This window comes from Coregonus clupeaformis, chromosome 17 (assembly GCF_020615455.1).
Source record: "Coregonus clupeaformis isolate EN_2021a chromosome 17, ASM2061545v1, whole genome shotgun sequence".
In the NCBI taxonomy this organism is placed as follows: domain Eukaryota; kingdom Metazoa; phylum Chordata; class Actinopteri; order Salmoniformes; family Salmonidae; genus Coregonus; species Coregonus clupeaformis.
This window is the reverse complement of record NC_059208.1, coordinates 68,829,029-68,847,992: the sequence shown is the minus strand read 5'-3', so window position 1 is coordinate 68,847,992 and position 18,964 is coordinate 68,829,029. Positions and strand designations below refer to the sequence as shown.

The following is an 18,964-nucleotide window of genomic DNA, read 5'->3' as shown; positions in this document are numbered from 1 at the left end:
ATACATATAGAACTGTGAGAATCGCAATAGGTACATATCGTATCGGTACCTACGTATCGTGATAATATTGTATCGTGAGGTCCCTGGCAATTCCCAGCCCTACTAATGACCACCCATGACCACAATAAGAACCACAACAACAAGTTTGTGTTTACAGTCAATCAATCAATCACATTTATTTATAAAGCCCTTTTTACATCAGCAGATGTCACAAAGGGCTATACAGAAACCCTGCCTAAAACCCCAAACAGCAAGCAATGCAGATGTAGAAGCACAGTGGCTAGGAAAAACTCCCTAGAAAGGCAGAAACCTAGGAAGAAACCTAGAGAGGAACCAGGCTCTGAGGGGTGGCCAGTCCTCTTCTGGCTGTGCCGGGTGGAGATTATAACAGTTTTCTCCAAGATGTTCAAACGTTTATAGATAGCCTACAGTACATACCCTGGAAGTAACAGTAGTTAACTTGACTTGACATTTCCCAATGACCTTTAAAGCAGCAAGAATTCCATTCATAGACTTTCAAAGGTCAACAGAAAAAGATTACCAGGAAATCAGATTGCCTATAGGAAGGGAAGGCTGTCGCTCATTGTCCCAGCCACTTCCACCTGCGCCACAGTTTCTTTTCTTGACCCCGGTGAGTGTGTCCTCTCCTGCTGTGTTGTCTCAGAGGTCCCAGACACAACAATGCTGCTGAAAATACACCTCTTCCTCTGACTATTAACTAAAACAGTGCAGTATTAGCTAGGGAATAGTCTACACAGACTTGGCTGCCACCACTGTTAAAATAGTTAATGTCTGGGTTCCAATTTCCAAATAGCACCATATTCCCTATCTAGGGCTCTGGTCAAAAGTAGTGCACTAAATAGGGAATAGGGTGCCATTTGGGACTCATATCTATATTAACATGTAAAAACCTGGAGGGCTAAAGATTGAGGGCCTTGCTTGCTACAGGTGACCTTATTGAGTTCTGGGATGTTATTGCAGTATCATATACTGTATACCATACTTACAAATTCACACAACCCTCATATTTTGGTTGAGCTACGGGCATTTACAAACCACTTGTGAATTGCTGGGCCCGGGATAACTTTTTTTTTTAAATAAAATAATCACTCCTGAGAGAGCGTCCGACCATGTATTTAAATTGCACCTAGAACTCCCAGCTTCCTGTGTTCCTCTCTTGAGAGGGATGAGGCAAGAGGTCAGGGGTCATCCCACTTGTTTGGTAGAAAAACAATGGCAGACCTCTTACAGAACGTTCACTTCCACCACTGATGAGTCCCTAGTGTTCTTTCAGCCTCCATCCCTCCATCCCCACTGCCCATTTACTTGCTCTCATTCCCCCTCTCTCTCTCTCTCTTTCCATCTCTCTCTCACTCTCTCCCAGTCTCCAGTCCCTGTCTCCATCAACCACCACCACCACCACCAGCATCTCCTCACAGTATAGACATTCTCAAGCTGAATTGATATATTTTTCTATGACCAGTAGAGTAATTCAGTAGAGCTTGTCTATGGACTTCAGCCAAAACATTTCCCTACACTAACCGTTTCCATCCACAGTTTTTATGCGAAGTCCATAGACATTATAAAATACTGTATAAAAACAAATCACGACAGTACAATTTTATAAATGCAGAAAGATCATTTGTTCGTTCGACATGGTGGGATCTTTTTGTGTCGGTAACGTTAATTATGTGAGAAATGGCGGTGGAAATGCCTTTATGTGCAAATATTGATATAATAACCATCATATGGAAGTAAACTTGGAGTCACGCGATGATATGGTGTGTGGTCCTTCCACTGCGACTCCGGAAACCATGCAGTTTATTAGGCTACAGATTAAATAAGTTATGATTAACTTTCACAGGGTGGTGAAAGTGCACTGTGATCTTGATGCTCATTTCAAATAAATATGGAGGTTCTTATTCTGGTGACATGATGATCGATGCTTGACTGTCGTTTGACAAATAAAAATATTCTCGCTTTTATCCATAATAATTTAATCATGTAGAGTCTAGACTATCCCCACACAGACTACCCTCACTGTATCTGCCAGCTGTTGGCTAGAGCACACATGACAAGACCAGAGTGGGCACATTTGCTATTTAACAGTTTTTGTGACAAAACTATCGGTACAGTTGAAAATGCGATGGAAAAATTACATTTACATTTTAGTCATTTAGCAGACGCTCTTATCCAGAGCGACTTACAGTTAGTGAGTGCATACATTTTTCAAACATATTTAAATTTAGATTTTAATTCGGTACATGAAAACTTAAGCGAAAAAGTACATTTGTCACAGATTTGTATCCGCAAAAAGACAATTTGGTGGAAACACCACTGGTGGGAAAATTCATATATTTTCTTTATTTCGAGTATTCGCATGAAAATCTGTCCCCAATCAGATGGAAAACTAGCTACTGATTCTAAAATATCAATTTTTGTGTGTTTGTCCCTTGTGGTGGACCAGAGTACAGTGAACTGAGACAGCAGGACTAAGTGTAACAAACGGTAGGTAGGACTGTAGGTCCACTTGGGATAGAAACCGAAGGAGCCCTCTGCAACAGTGCCCCCTGGAGGTACACTGTGAACTGCAAACACAACACAGCAATGTATTACTAACCTGCAAAAAATGATATATCTATGCGCACACACACACACACACACACACACACCATGCTGTGTTTGGGAGCGGCTGCAACGTTGCTGACCTCTCCTTTCATCTCAGATCCAGTAACAACCATGTTGACTTTTCAACCCAGCCGCAGCAATAACACTGGGACTAACAAGCTTTAGACTGATATCCCTAACATCCACAGACTGGGAGCAACAAAAACCATTACATTCATCTCAGAGCTATGGGATCTGTTGAAGCTGAATGGGAGACTTTTCAGTTTTATGCCTCTACTGCCTAAAACACATGCAACATGTGACAAATATGTTAAGCTACAGAACAACATGAGGAAAAAAGAGAAGATTTCATCAAACATTTGAACCCTGTTCCCTGTACTAAACAAGGCATGGCAGAATAAGCCAGTGTACCTTTAACATTCTTAAAATAGAAAAGAGAAATCAGAAACTGAGGAAACATGCTAAAGATCAAAAGAGCCTTTCATCTTATCGTGTTTCTGCTCTGCCTGCTGATGATGCTAACTGATGTTGAAACGCACAGCGTTCTTCCTGTTTATAGAAAACCTTTCTTAATTCTTTCCAATACCTTCAGAAGCCTATAAACACATTTCTCCCCTCTCTCACCAACATACATGATTGATTGACATTTTCCTCTGCCTTTAATGTGAAGACGATGGATCTTCCCCGTTGGGTTCTCCACTGCTTCTGGGAAAATTGTCGATTCTGTCAACGTCCTGGTGGAGAAGATCAGACCGTCCGAACACACCCAGTTAAAGGAGAGAAAGCAGAGGGTGATCCCAGGTTGTCACCTCAAAGGGAGGAGGATTTTGTTGAGGAAACAGATGGGCTGGTAACCTCTTTCACACCTATCTGGACAGAGGGTCTTTACGAGGGGTTGTGGGGGGACTCCTATGTTCTTGGATCTCCAGGGCCAGTCAGTGTGTCCAATCCCTGTGTAATTTCCCAGGCCCGTTTGTTCTGCATATTTCACGCCAGGTGGGGGGGGTACATAACTCCCAGGCCCCATAACTCACAGGATGGTGGCAGATACCCCTGTCAGATGAAAGAAGACAACAAAGAGAGCCCCTTTGGACACGGAGCGTGGCGGCCCAGGGGAAGGAGGGCACCCCAGTGGCTGATGGGACGAGACGGGACGGAGTGACACCTCATGACTCCGTGAAGTCTGTTGAGGGTCTGTTTCTGCCATCAGGATCAGTAGACGTTTCAGTGACAGTATCACATCAGTCTGGAGATACAAGTCATCATCAACCTGGGCTCGATGTTTTTACGGATGGAGGACAGACAGGAGTGGCTGACTAACTGGAAGAAGAGGATATGGGGCAAGGGCATTCTGAATCTGTACAGGCCCTTGTTATGATAGGTTAGTGTTATAGACAAACACACTACCATGATACACTTCCACACTCCATCCCCAGGTGGCAGCACCAACAGGGTCTAGCTGCTGAGCCAAGCCTTTATTTGATTAAGATGATTTTCAGTCCGGGAGAGAGAGGAGGCCAGAAGCCTCTCAGATGCCTTTCTTTGTGTTAGTCAACCTCTTTAGTTGGGCACGCTTTTTTGTAGTTAGTTTTTTTGTACATATTTATATTGTCATCATGAATAATCTGCTTGGACTGGCCGACAATGGGAGTCATGACGGAGCTGGCCCTGGACCTAAGGTAAGGTGGCTGTCTCCTGGACACATGTACATTCAACACCTGGTCGCATTTACAGTGGGGGGGAAAAGTATTTAGTCAGCCACCAATTGTGCAAGTTCTCCCACTTAAAAAGATGAGAGAGGCCTGTAATTTTCATCATAGGTACACGTCAACTATGACAGACAAATTGAGAAAAAAAAAATCCAGAAAATCACATTGTAGGATTTTTAATGAATTTATTTGCAAATTATGGTGGAAAATAAGTATTTGGTCACCTACAAACAAGCAAGATTTCTGGCTCTCACAGACCTGTAACTTCTTCTTTAAGAGGCTCCTCTGTCCTCCACTGCGTTACCTGTATTAATGGCACCTGTTTGAACTTGTTATCAGTATAAAAGACACCTGTCCACAACCTCAAACAGTCACACTCCAAACTCCACTATGGCCAAGACCAAAGAGCTGTCAAAGGACACCAGAAACAAAATTGTAGACCTGCACCAGGCTGGGAAGACTGAATCTGCAATAGGTAAGCAGCTTGGTTTGAAGAAATCAACTGTGGGAGCAATTATTAGGAAATGGAAGACATACAAGACCACTGATAATCTCCCTCGATCTGGGGCTCCACGCAAGATCTCACCCCGTGGGGTCAAAATGATCACAAGAACGGTGAGCAAAAATCCCAGAACCACACGGGGGGACCTAGTGAATGACCTGCAGAGAGCTGGGACCAAAGTAACAAAGCCTACCATCAGTAACACACTATGCCGCCAGGGACTCAAATCCTGCAGTGCCAGACGTGTCCCCCTGCTTAAGCCAGTACATGTCCAGGCCCGTCTGAAGTTTGTGCATTTGGATGATCCAGAAGAGGATTGGGGGAATGTCATATGGTCAGATGAAACCAAAATATTACTTTTTGGTAAAAACTCAACTCGTCGTGTTTGGAGGACAAAGAATGCTGAGTTGCATCCAAAGAACACCATACCTACTGTGAAGCATGGGGGTGGAAACATCATGCTTTGGGGCTGTTTTTCTGCAAAGGGACCAGGATGACTGATCCGTGTAAAGGAAAGAATTAATGGGGCCATGTATCGTGAGATTTTGAGTGAAAACCTCCTTCCATCAGCAAGGGCATTGAAGATGAACATGAAACATCACTGCTCTAGAGGAGATCTGCATGGAGGAATGGGCCAAAATACCAGCAACAGTGTGTGAAAACCTTGTGAAGACTTACAGAAAACGTTTGACCTGTGTCATTGCCAACAAAGGGTATATAACAAAGTATTGAGAAACTTTTGTTATTGACCAAATACTTATTTTCCACCATAATGTGCAAATAAATGCATTAAAAATCCTACAATGTGATTTTCTGGATTTTTTTTCTCATTTTGTCTGTCATAGTTGACGTGTACCTATGATGAAAATTACAGGCCTCTCTCATCTTTTTAAGTGGGAGAACTTGCACAATTGGTGGCTGACTAAATACATTTTTTCCCCACTGTACTTACTTCTCACATTTATGCACACATTCAATCTGAGCACTGCTGCGCTAGGAGAGAGGATTGTGCTCTATTGCTGCAGCTGCGGAGGAGCCGGTGTTTGTTAGATGGAAGTGAGCAGATGGAGGGAGAGAGAGAGAGAGAGACGTTGTAGCCAAGGCAACTCAACAACAGACAAGATTAGCTAACTTGTAGCAGCCACAATGTTATTTGAATACTAACGTCCGTTCGGATATTCGAGTAACTGTGCACATGCCTAATCCAACCATCAACAAAAAATGACCCAAGCTAAGAATAACCTATATAAAACTACAGTGACATAACAAACATTGTTTATCAAATGAAGTTGAAGTTAAATTAAAGTTAAACAAACAAAACAAACACTTTCCTTTACCTTTGTTTTTATATTACAGAATAAGACAAAAAAAGACAAAAAACACACAACATTAATCTAACTTAAACACTTGCGACAGCCTCTTAAATGTATTCCATTTCCCATGCATACAGGATGAGACATGAATGATTCATGGTCCAGCATGCACTGGGACAGGAAATGGAAACAAATGGAGGGAGGCTCAGGCTGCGTCCCAAATGGCACCCAATTCCCTATATAGCACACTACTTTTGACCAGGCCCAGGGAATAGGGTGCCATTTAGGATGTAACCCAGGCTAAAACCCCAACAAGCCAGGTCCCCCAGCCCCAGTCCCCCAAGCACACCTCTCAGCTGCAGCCTGTCTGAGTGACTGAGAGAGCCCCTCTGTGGCACGAGGCTACTCCCCCGGTAAGTGCAATGGGGAGTATCAACATTCCTCCAACTAGGCTATACAGCAGTACAACACTGCCCACTCATTTATAAAAGAGAAGCTGTTGTAGGAGAAATGTCGTGGTCGGTCTGTAAGGACTGCTCTGACCCTTTCTCCCCTCAGTGTGGCTCCAGCTGCAGGTGATGTGGAGTGGGGAACATTGGAGTAGAGGAGTGAGGAACAGGACTGGAAATGAGGGATGACTGACCCTACATACACGACTGTGTAGAATGTTCTCCACTAACATAACTGCAGTGTCAGAAATAGGTGTTTTCTAAGGTTGCATCCCACATCAGTAATGCACTATATAGGGAATAGGGTGCCATTTGGTATACACCTAGATAATGTACTGTATGTATGGCATATATCTAATGTATTATTATTATTATTATTTAAGAATAAGAATGATTGGATAGAGACAGTGACAGAAAGACAGGAAAGTTAGGAGAGACTTTATGTTAGAAAGGGTAGTGGGCCGGATTCAAATCCACAGTACTGTAGATGTGCTGTAGGTAGCAACTGCTAGATCACATGACCCCAGGCTCTGTCTGAATAGTGAGGAGAGAGACAGTTCCTTTATAATGGAGTCAGCGGTCTCGCTGCTAGAAAACACTGAGTTGCAGTGGGAGTGAAGAAAGGCTTGTGTAAGTAACACAATGGTTTAGTGGCACCATGGTTTAGGTAGAGATTGACTGCGTCACAAATGGCACCCTGTTCCCCACATAGTACACTACTTTTGACCAAGCCCTGGTCAAAAGTAGTGCACTATATAGGGAATAGGGTGCCATTTGGGATGCAACCAGAGATTGTCTGTACAGTGTCTGCAGCTCTCTCCCTTCCAGATCGCCAGCCAAGAACAGCAGAATAAATAAAGGTGTGAACATGCCTCTGGTGTTCCTCTTCATGACAACACACTGAGATAGACTCCAGCGCTGCACGCAACATGCTTCTGTTTAACCTCACACACACACATAATGCATACTCAAACACACACATACAGTGGGGAGAACAAGTATTCGATACACTGCCGATTTTGCAGGTTTTCCTACTTACAAAGCATGTAGAGGTCTGTAATTTTTATCATAGGTACACTTCAACTGTGAGAGACGGAATCTCAAACAAAAATCCAGAAAATCACATTGTATGATTTTTAAGTAATTCATTTGCATTTTATTGCATGTCATAAGTATTTGATCAACTACCAACCAGTAAGAATTCCGGCTCTCACAGACCTGTTAGTTTTTCTTTAAGAAGCCCTCCTGTTCTCCACTCATTACCTGTATTAACTGCACCTGTTTGAACTCGTTACCTGTATAAAAGACACCTGTCCACACACTCAAGCAAACAGACTCCAACCTCTCCACAATGGCCAAGACCAGAGAGCTGTGTAAGGACATCAGGGATAAAATTGTAGACCTGCACAAGGCTGGGATGGGCTACAGGACAATAGGCAAGCAGCTTGGTGAGATGGCAACAACTGTTGGCGCAATTATTAGAAAATGGAAGAAGTTCAAGATGACGGTCAATCACCCTTGGTCTGGGGCTCCATGCAAGATCTCACCTCGTGGGGCATCAATGATCATGAGGAAGTTGAGGGATCAGCCCAGAACTATACGGCAGGACCTGGTCAATGACCTGAAGAGAGCTGGGACCACAGTCTCAAAGAAAACCATTAGTAACACACTACGCCGTCATGGATTAAAATCCTGCAGCGCACGCAAGGTCCCCCTGCTCAAGCCAGCGCATGTCCAGGCCCGTCTGAAGTTTGTCAATGACCATCTGGATGATCCAGAGGAGGAATGGGAGAAGGTAGGTAGCTTAGTGGTTAAGAGCGTTGTGCCAGTAACCGAAAGGTCGCTGGTTCTAATCCCCGAGCCGACTAGGTGAAAAATCTGTCGATGTGCCCTTGAGCAAGGCACTTAGCCCTAATTGCTCCTGTAAGTCGCTCTGGATAAGAGCGTCTGCTAAATGACTAATAATAATAATAATAATAATAATAAGGTCATGTGGTCTGATGAGACAAAAATATAGCTTTTTGGTCTAAACTCCACTCGCCGTGTTTGGAGGAAGAAGAAGGATGAGTACAACCCCAAGAACACCATCCCAACCGTGAAGCATGGAGGTGGAAACATCATTCTTTGGGGATGCTTTTCTGCAAAGGGGACAGGACGACTGCACCGTATTGAGGGGAGGATGGATGGGGCCATGTATCGCGAGATCTTGGCCAACAACCTCCTTCCCTCAGTAAGAGCATTGAAGATGGGTCGTGACTGGGTCTTCCAGCATGACAACGACCCGAAACACACATCCAGGGCAACTAAGGAGTGGCTCCGTAAGAAGCATCTCAAGGTCCTGGAGTGGCCTAGCCAGTCTCCAGACCTGAACCCAATAGAAAATCTTTGGAGGGAGCTGAAAGTCCGTATTGCCCAGCGACAGCCCCGAAACCTGAAGGATCTGGAGAAGGTCTGTATGGAGGAGTGGGCCAAAATCCCTGCTGCAGTGTGTGCAAACCTGGTCAAGACCTACAGGAAACGTATGATCTCTGTAATTGCAAACAAAGGTTTCTGTACCAAATATTAAGTTCTGCTTTTCTGATGTATCAAATGTCATGCAATAAAATGCAAATTAATTACTTAAAAATCATACAATGTGATTTTCTGGATTTTTGTTTTAGATTCCGTCTCTCACAGTTGAAGTGATAAATGATAAACTATGATAAAAATTACAGACCTCTACATGCTTTGTAAGTAGGAAAACCTGCAAAATCGGCAGTGTATCAAATACTTGTTCTCCCCACTGTACATTAATATACACAGGACCCTTCGTCCCCCTGACCCAGCTGCATTTTTCATGATGCGAAAACCACAGCTATTCATTCGTCTATTATCCCCTGCAAACATTATACTGTAGCAAGACAGGGGGGATGCTGACATCCCTCAGACAGTCTTCAGAGCACATCAGAGCCAAATATAGACCGCCCCAGGTGGACACATCCCAAATGGCACCCTGTTCCCGATATAGTGCACTACTGTTGACCAGAACCGATTTCGGTCATGGTCAAAAATAGTGCACTAAATAGGGAACAGGGTGCCATTTGGGATGCAGCCCAAAGTTCTGAGGCCATGCACTATTAACCTGTCTCTCACCTCTCAGCCTCCCTCCTTTCTCTAAACCTCTGTCTGTCTCCACCTCTTCCCAATCTGGCACTACAGTACACATTAACAGTCCCAATTTGGCCCTGCCAAGCACTACATATCAACAGTCCCAATCTGGCCCCGCCAAGCACTACATATCAACAGTCCCAATCTGGCCCCGCCAAGCACTACATATCAACAGTCCCAAATCCCTCCAAACACCATATATACCATAATGTATACATAGCTTACTCAATATAGGAAAGCTACCACTATCATGTATTACATTGTCTTGCAGGTAAAGTAGGACAATTCTGAGCAACAAAAGAGCAATCCAAATAAGATCCTACATCTGGAATATGTACATGTAGGTAGGTGAAAGAGTGTGAAAGAGTGTGTGTGTGTGTGTGTGTGTGTGTGTGTGTGTGTGTGTGTGTGTGTGTGTGTGTGACCAGAAGTCCCCACAAGAATAGTAAACCAAGAAAAGTTTGACCAACTGGGGACATTAAGTTGGTACCCACAAGGTCAAATGCTATTTCTAGGGGGTTTAGGGTTAAGGTTAGAATTAGTGTTAGAGTTAGAATTAGGTTTAGGGTTAGGGTTAGGGTTAAGGTTAGGTTTTTGGGTTAAGGTTAGAGTTAGGGTTAAGGTTAGGGTTAGGGTAAGGATACGGGTTAGGGAAAATAAGATTTTGAAATGGGACTGAATTGTATGTCCCTACAAGATTGGCTGCGCAAGACTGTGTGTGTGTGTGTGTGTGTGTGTTGAAGTGTCAGTGTAGTATGTGTGAGCGTGCATAGAGCCGGTGTAAGAGAGTCAGTGCAAATAAAAAAGGGGTCAATGTAAATAGTCTGGGTAGCCATTTGATTAACTGTTCAGCAGTCTTATTGCTTGGGGGTAGAAGCTGTTCAGGAGCCTTTTGGTCCCAGACTTGGCTCTCCGTTACCGCTTGCCGTGCGGAAGCAGAGAGAACAGTCTTTGACCATTTTTAGGGCCTTCTTCTGACACCACCTGGTATAGAGGTCCTGGATTACATTTACATCATTTAGCAGACGCTCTTATCCAGAGCGACTTGCAAATTGGTGCATTCAACTTATGATAGCCAGTGGGACAACCACTTTTCTTCTTTTTTTATGGGGGGTGGGGAGGGGGGTAGAAGGATTACTTCATACTATTCCAGGTATTCCTTAAAGAGGTAGGCTTTCAAGTGTCTCCGGAAGGTGATCAGTGACTCCGTTGTCCTGGCATCGTGGGGGAGCTTATTCCACCATTGGGGTGCCAGAGCAGCGAATAGCTTTGACTGGGCTGAGCGGGAACTGTGCTTCCGTAGAGGCAGGGGAGCTAACAGGCCAGAGGTGGATGAACGTAGTGCCCTCGTTTGGGTGTACGGTCTGATCAGAGCCTGAAGGTAAGGAGGTGCCGTTCCCCTCACAGCTCCGTAGGCAAGCACCATGGTCTTGTAGTAGATGCGAGCCTCAACTGGAATTTTTAGGGCCTTCTTCTGATACCACCTGGTATAGAGGTCCTGGATTACATTTACATCATTTAGCAGACGCTCTTATCCAGAGCGACTTGCAAATTGGTGCATTCAACTTATGATAGCCAGTGGGACAACCACTTTTCTTCTTTTTTATGGGGGGTGGGGAGGGGGGTAGAAGGATTACTTTATACTATTCCAGGTATTCCTTAAAGAGGTAGGGTTTCAAGTGTCTCCGGAAGGTGATCAGTGACTCCGCTGTCCTGGCATCGTGGGGGAGCTTATTCCACCATTGGGGTGCCAGAGCAGCGAATAGCTTTGACTGGGCTGAGCGGGAACTGTGCTTCCGTAGAGGCAGGGGAGCTAACAGGCCAGAGGTGGATGAACGTAGTGCCCTCATTTGGGCGTAGGGTCTGATCAGAGCCTGAAGGTAAGGAGGTGCCGTTCCCCTCACAGCTCCGTAGGCAAGGACCATGGTCTTGTAGTAGATGCGAGCCTCAACTGGAAGCCAGTGGAGTGTGCGGAGGAGCGGGGTGACATGAGAGAACTTGGGAAGATTGAACACCAGACGGGCTGCAGCGTTCTGGATAAGTTGTAGGGGTTTAATGGCACAGGCAGGAAGCCCAGCCAACAGCGAGTTGCAGTAATCCAGACGGGAGATGACAAGTGCCTGGATTAGGACCTGTGCCGCTTTCTGTGTAAGGTAGGGTCGTACTCTGCGAATGTTGTAGAGCATGAACCTGCAGGATCGGGTCACCGCTTTGATGTTAGCGGAGAACGACAGGGTGTTGTCCAGGGTCACGCCAAGGTTCTTTGCACTCTGGGAGGAGGACACAATGGAGTTGTCAACCGTGATGGCGAGATCATGGAGCGGGCAGTCCTTCCCCGGGAGGAAGAGCAGCTTCGTCTTGCCGAGGTTCAGCTTGAGGTGGTGATCTGACATCCACACTGATATGTCTGCCAGACATGCAGAGATGCGATTCACCACCTGGTTATCAGAAGGGGGAAAGGAGAAAATGAATTGTGTGTCGTCTTCGTAGCAATGATAGGAGAGACCATGTGAGGATATGACAGAGCCAAGTGACTTGGTGTATAGAGAGAATAGGAGAGGGCCTAGAACTGAGCCCTGGGGGACACCAGTGGTGAGAGCACGTGGTGCGGAGACAGATTCTCACCACGCCACCTGGTAGGAGCGACCTGTCAGGTAGGACGCAATCCAAGAGTGAGCAGCGCCGGAGATGCCCAACTCGGAGAGGGTGGAGAGGAGGATCTGATGGTTCACAGTATCAAAGGCAGCGGATAGGTCTAGAAGGATAAGAGCAGAGGAGAGAGAGTTAGCTTTAGCAGTGCGGAGAGCCTTCGTGACACAGAGAAGAGCAGTCTCAGTTGAATGACCAGTCTTGAAACCTGACTGGTTTGGATCAAGAAGGTCATTCTGAGAGCGATAGCAGGAGAGTTGGCTAGAGACGGCATGCTCAAGAGTTTTGGAGAGAAAAGAAAGAAGGGATACTGGTCTGTAGTTGTTGACATCGGAGGGATCGAGTGTAGGTTTTTTGAGGAGGGGTGCATGGCCAGCATCTTGAAGACGGAAGGGACATGGCCAGCGGTCAAGGATGAGTTGATGAGCGAGGTGAGGTAAGGGAGAAGGTCTCCGGAAATGGTCTGGAGAAGAGAGGAGGGGATAGGGTCAAGCGGGCAGGTTGTTGGGCGGCCAGCTGTCACAAGTCGCAAGATTTCATCTGGAGAGAGAGGGGAGAAAGACGTCAAAGCATAGGGTAGGGCAGTGTGAGCAGGACCAGCGGTGTCATTTGACTTAATAAATGAGGATCGGATGTCGTCAACCTTCTTTTCAAAATGGTTGACGAAGTCATCCACAGAGAGGGAGGAGGAGGAGGAGGAGGATTCAGAAGGGAGGAGAAGGTGGCAAAGAGCTTCCTAGGGTTAGAGGCAGAGGCTTGAAATTCAGAGTGGTAGAAAGTGGCTTTGGCAGCAGAAACAGAGGAAGAGAATGTAGAGAGGAGGGAGTGAAAGGATGACAGGTCTGCAGGGAGTCTAGTTTTCCTCCATTTCTGCTCGGCTGCCCGGAGCCCTCTTCTGTGAGCTCGCAATGAGTCGTCAAGCCACGGAGCAGGAGGGGAGGACCGAGCCGGCCGGGAGGATAGGAGACATAGAGAGTCAAAAGATGCAGAAAGGGAGGAGAGGAGGGTTGAGGAGGCAGAATCAGGAGATCAGAGGGAGAAGGATTTAGCAGAGGGAAGAGATGATAGGATGGAAGAGGAGAGAGTAGCGGGAGAGAGAGAGCGAAGGCAAGGATGGCAAGGAGTTCGGCCCCTGTGATGTACTGGGCCATATGCACTACCCTCTGTAACGCCTTACGGTCGGATGCCGAGCAGTTGCCATACCAAGCGTTGATGCAGCATGTCAAGATGCTTTCAATGGTGCAGCTGTATAACTTTTTGAGGATCTAAGGGCCCATGCCAAATCTTTTCAGCCTCTTGCAGTGGAAGAGGTGTTGTCGTGCCCTCTTCATGACTGTGTTGGTGTGTTTGGACCATGATAGGTCCTTAGTGATGTGGACACCGAGGAACTTGAAGCTCTCGACCCGCTCCACTACAGTTCCATCGATGTGAATGTGGGCGTGCTCAGCCCTCCGTTTCCTGTAGTCCACGATCAGCTCCTTTGTCTTGCTGACGTTGAGGGAGAGGTTGTTCCCCTGGCACCACACTGCCAGGTCTCTGACCTCCTCCCTAGAGGCTGTTTCATCGTCGTCAGTGATCAGGCCTACCACCAGTGTCGTCGGCAAATGTAATGATGGTGTTGGAGTCGTGTGAGGCCACGCAGTTGTGGGTGAACAGTGAGTACAGGAGGGGACAAAGCACACACCCCTGAGGGGCCCCCGTGTTGAGAGTCAGTGTGGTGGATGTGTTGTTGCCTATCGTCACCACCTGGAGGGCGTCCGTCAGGAAGTCCAGGATCCAGGTGCAAAGGGAGGTGTTCAGTCCCAGGGTCCTTAGCTTAGTGATGAGCTTGGAGGGCACTATGGTGTTGAACGCTGAGCTGTAGTCAATTAACAGCATTCTCACGTAGGTGTTCCTTTTGTCCAGGTGGGAAAGGGCAGTGTGGAGTGCAATAGAGATTGCGTCATCTGTGGATCTGTTGGGGCAGTATGCAAATTGGAGTGGGTCCAGGGTGTCTGGGATGATGGTGTTGATGTGAGTCATGACCAGCCTTTCAAAGCATTTCATGGCTATAGATGTGAGTGCTACGGGGTAATAGTCATTTAGACAGGTTACCTTGGCCTTCTTGGGCACAGGGACTATGGTGGTCTGCTTGAAACATGTAGGTATTCCAGACTGGGTCAGGGAGAGGTTGAAAATGTCAGTGAAGACACTTGCCAGCTGGTCAGACCATACTCTGAGTATGCGTCCTGTATCCTGTATCAAATTGTACTGCAAAGTAGGTGAAATGTGAAATGTGCAGTATAAAAGATGCATGTATGGAAAGTTATGGAGAGATGTTTTCAGCCTCAATAATTTCTGAGGAGATACTGTATAAAGTACATAGCGTGGACGGAAAACTAAATCAAATGTTATCATAAGAGCATGACACAATTTATCAAGTGATGTAACTTGTTGTAATATAGCTAATATTCTTGTTTATTGCCAGATAGGCCTGTAACCATTTACTCTCCGCCCTCATAACTAAATGCAAGGTAGGTAAATAAATAAATACAAGAAGCACTTGACAGAAGAGCACACTGTTGCCTGGTAACCTAATGGCTGCTGAGGATTCATCTTGATAGTAAACATAACAACAACCACAGCCTACAAGCCTCGGTTTATCCCCTATTCCCATATGACAACAATGTACTACAATATACAGTATAATGTACACACATATAGCCTCCCTACTGTCTGAGGTATAGTAACTGTCTGAGGTATAGTAACTGTCTGAGGTATAGTAACTGTCTGCGGTATAGTAACTGTATGATGTATAGTAACTGTATGAGGTATAGTAACTGTATGATGTATGGTAACTGTACTGTATGATGTATAGTAACTGTCTGAGGTATAGTAACTGTATGATGTATAGTAACTGTATGAGGTATAGTAACTGTATGAGGTATAGTAACTGTATGATGTATAGTAACTGTATGAGGTATAGTAACTGTATGATGTATAGTAACTGTATGAGGTATAGTAACTGTATGAGGTATAGTAACTGTATGACGTATAGTAACTGTATTATGTATAGTAACTGTACTGTATGATGTATAGTAACTGTATGATGTATAGTAACAGTCTGAGGTATAGTAACTGTCTGAGGTATAGTAACTGTACTGTATGATGTATAGTAACTGTATGATGTATAGTAACAGTCTGAGGTATAGTAACTGTCTGAGGTATAGTAACTGTATGATGTATAGTAACTGTCTGATGTATAGTAACTGTCTGAGGTATAGTAACTGTATGATGTATAGTAACTGTACTGTATGATGTATAGTAACTGTATGATGTATAGTAACTGTCTGAGGTATAGTAACTGTCTGAGGTATAGTAACTGTCTGAGGTATAGTACCTGTCTGAGGTATAGTAACTGTCTGAGGTATAGTAACTGTATGATGTATAGTAACTGTCTGAGGTATAGTAACTGTATGATGTATAGTAACTGTCTGGGGTATAGTAACTGTCTGAGGTATAGTAACTGTATTATGTATAGTAACTGTACTGTATGATGTATAGTAACTGTATGATGTATAGTAACTGTATGAGGTATAGTAACAGTATGATGTATAGTAACTGTGTGATGTATAGTAACTGTATGATGTATAGTAACTGTATGAGGTATAGTAACTGTATGATGTATAGTAACTGTATGACGTATAGTAACTGTATTATGTATAGTAACTGTACTGTATGATGTATAGTAACTGTATGATGTATAGTAACAGTCTGAGGTATAGTAACTGTATGATGTATAGTAACTGTCTGAGGTATAGTAACTGTATGATGTATAGTAACTGTCTGAGGTATAGTACCTGTCTGAGGTATAGTAACTGTCTGAGGTATAGTAACTGTATGATGTATAGTAACTGTCTGAGGTATAGTAACTGTCTGAGGTATAGTAACTGTATGATGTATAGTAACTGTATGATGTATAGTGGGATATTGATTGACCATAAACACATACTATTAGTCAATAATTGCATTATTTTGATGTTGTTACAGCCTATATATCTACTGTACTTATGAAACTTACAGTAATAAGGTTAACTGCTTTATGTTGTTGCAACTGGTGCTAAAATGCATTCAAATTAGTCAAGTGTAAACTGATTAATGCTGGCTAAAATGCTGGTTAAATTGACGGAACACATTTTCAATGTGTGAAGTATGACTAACGTCAGAGATTCTCATTTCGGTTCACATATGGGCAATAATTACATAGCAAAATATGATGTGGTTTCTTCCCCAAATGTTCACATTTTACCATTAGTAATGTAATTTTTTTACACAGTCATGTTATAAAGCACATGACTGTTGGCTACTGTGCTGTATATCCTTCCTCTGACCAGTGTCCTCACTCCTACTTCCTCTTCTTCCATCAAACTGGGCTATGTCACAAATTGCACCCTATTCCCTATATAGTGCACTACTTTTGACCAGGGTCCTATAGGGAATAGAGTGCTATTTGGGACGCATCACTGGTGTAAAACTTAGTACTCCCAAACCCTCCACTCTCACATCACTTCAACTGTCGTTAATCTGGTGAAAAGGCAAATGGGGAGGCTCCCAAAGGCCATTTCATATCAATAGGATTTCTGGGGAGAATAATACAATTAACAACATTTTCAGCATTTCCTCTTTCAGTTCCATTACATTTCCCTCTCTACATTACAGAGCAGGTTTCAGTAGAATGTGAGAAAAACATAGCCAGACATACTGTATAACAAGGCATCAAATCAATTCTGCTATGGAGACATCTACTATATCAAAGGAGTGTTTTTGGAACAGAAACCATGATGACCAAGTCATTCAACAACGGGCCTTTAGTTTCAATTCCCTCTAAATTACAAGGCAATGCACACTTCTCTTTACAGTAATAAGTCCCATTTTAAATAATATCTATGTCCCAAATGGCACCCTATTCACTAGATAGTGCACTACTTTTGACCAGTGCCCATGCTCAACAAGTGCTGTTCTAACTGGTTGAATGAACACATTCAAAGGCATTATTCTTGACAATATGTCAAAACAATAAACAATTATCATCAAACTCAGTAAACACATTACATTCACTTTGCATTCATAGTGTTATCACAGAATTGTACCAACAAGTAAAATATCCAACTAGACATTAATGTCTTGTTAGTGTGTGTTGACTAGCAGCTCCTACTGTGCCTCATTGGATATGACTTGCTAATATGCTCAGTAATATAGTCACACCTCTACAGATCAACATTACCATAATCTAGAAGTGACTAACAATACCTGTCAAATCAATCTGTTTCTTCCCTCTGTATTTAATCAAATGTATTTTTTTAATCTAATTAACATTTTGTTACCATGAAACTGAGGTTGTATCCCAAATAGCAACCTATTCCTTATATAGTGACCAACTCTTTCAAATGCAGTGCACTATATAGGGAAAAGGGTGCCATTTAGGATGCACTGTGTCAAACCTACTGTGAGTACATGGAGCTGTTAAAATGACTCGGCCCCTCCATGACACTGCTCAGATGGTACCTGCCCCCTCAAGCCATCTGAACAGCACAGAGTGGACATCTGTGAGCCCTCACACTGCCAAGAACAAGTCTGATGTAAAAATATCATCAGTATCCTGAGGTGGGGAAAAGACTGAAGGGTCATTTGCACGTGGTCTGAGAAGGGCTTTCATGTCAAAACACATGAGCATTTTTTCTTGTCACAGTTGAAAATGTCAAGTGTATACTGGCAAACCCCCGCTTCCTGTGTTTTCTCATTACCATGCCAAAATAAGAGTTGGATTTTGTCAACATCTGACACCTCGAGACAGAACATTGGTAGAGACAAAAGCTTAATAAAACCTGAAATTTCCTCAAAAATCTAATCAAAGCAATCAAGCAGCATGTCTGTAATAGGTTACCATAGAAAACAAGGCAACTCAAACACTGAGGTCAACAAGACAGTCAAATATGCCCTTTCACCAACATCACAACACCCCTACGGCCAATGCTGATTGATAACTGATTGAGCTGGCCACTCTTGGATTTAGAGTGTAATCTGAAAAATTATATTAAAATGGCAAGGAATCAATGTTGACAACCTGTTTTTGTATCTTAAGATACCTTTTATTGTGTAGGGGGAATGGGGGGATATCACTTACCACGAGCTGGATCTGTTGGTGGTACCGTTGTCTGTGAGACGTAACGCTCGCAGACAATAAGCCAGGATGAGTGTTTTGGGTTTATAACTGGGATGTTTGTTTCTTCTGTGCTGTTGTCCTCTCTCTTTTCTCTTTGGCTGTTTGACTGGAGAAGCTGACTGTGGAACAAGAGATACACATATATTATGATGCTGATGAGAATGGACCATCCCTGTAAACAACAGGTGAAAAATCTAGATATGGGTTAACATAGATATACTGATTGCGTGTATTGTAAAGCCACACACATACACACACACACACACACACACACACACACACACACACACACACACACACACACACACATACACCACAGGAGGTTGGTGGCACCTTAACTGGGGAGGACGGGCTTGTGGTAATGA

The 18,964-nt window shown here is 44.1% G+C and overlaps 1 protein-coding gene across 5 annotated transcripts in view; it reads right to left on the bottom strand.

Moving 5' to 3' along the window:
- LOC121586940 (histone deacetylase 9-B) overlaps nucleotides 1–18,964 on the bottom strand; it is a 154,972-nt gene that overhangs the window by 75,221 nt on the left and 60,787 nt on the right. For all 5 annotated transcript variants that reach the window (XM_041904011.2, XM_045226472.1, XM_045226473.1 and 2 more), the window contains one exon: nucleotides 18,561–18,718. In XM_041904011.2, the coding sequence (XP_041759945.1) occupies nucleotides 18,561–18,718 (158 nt within the window). The remainder of the gene's footprint in view (nucleotides 1–18,560; nucleotides 18,719–18,964) is intronic.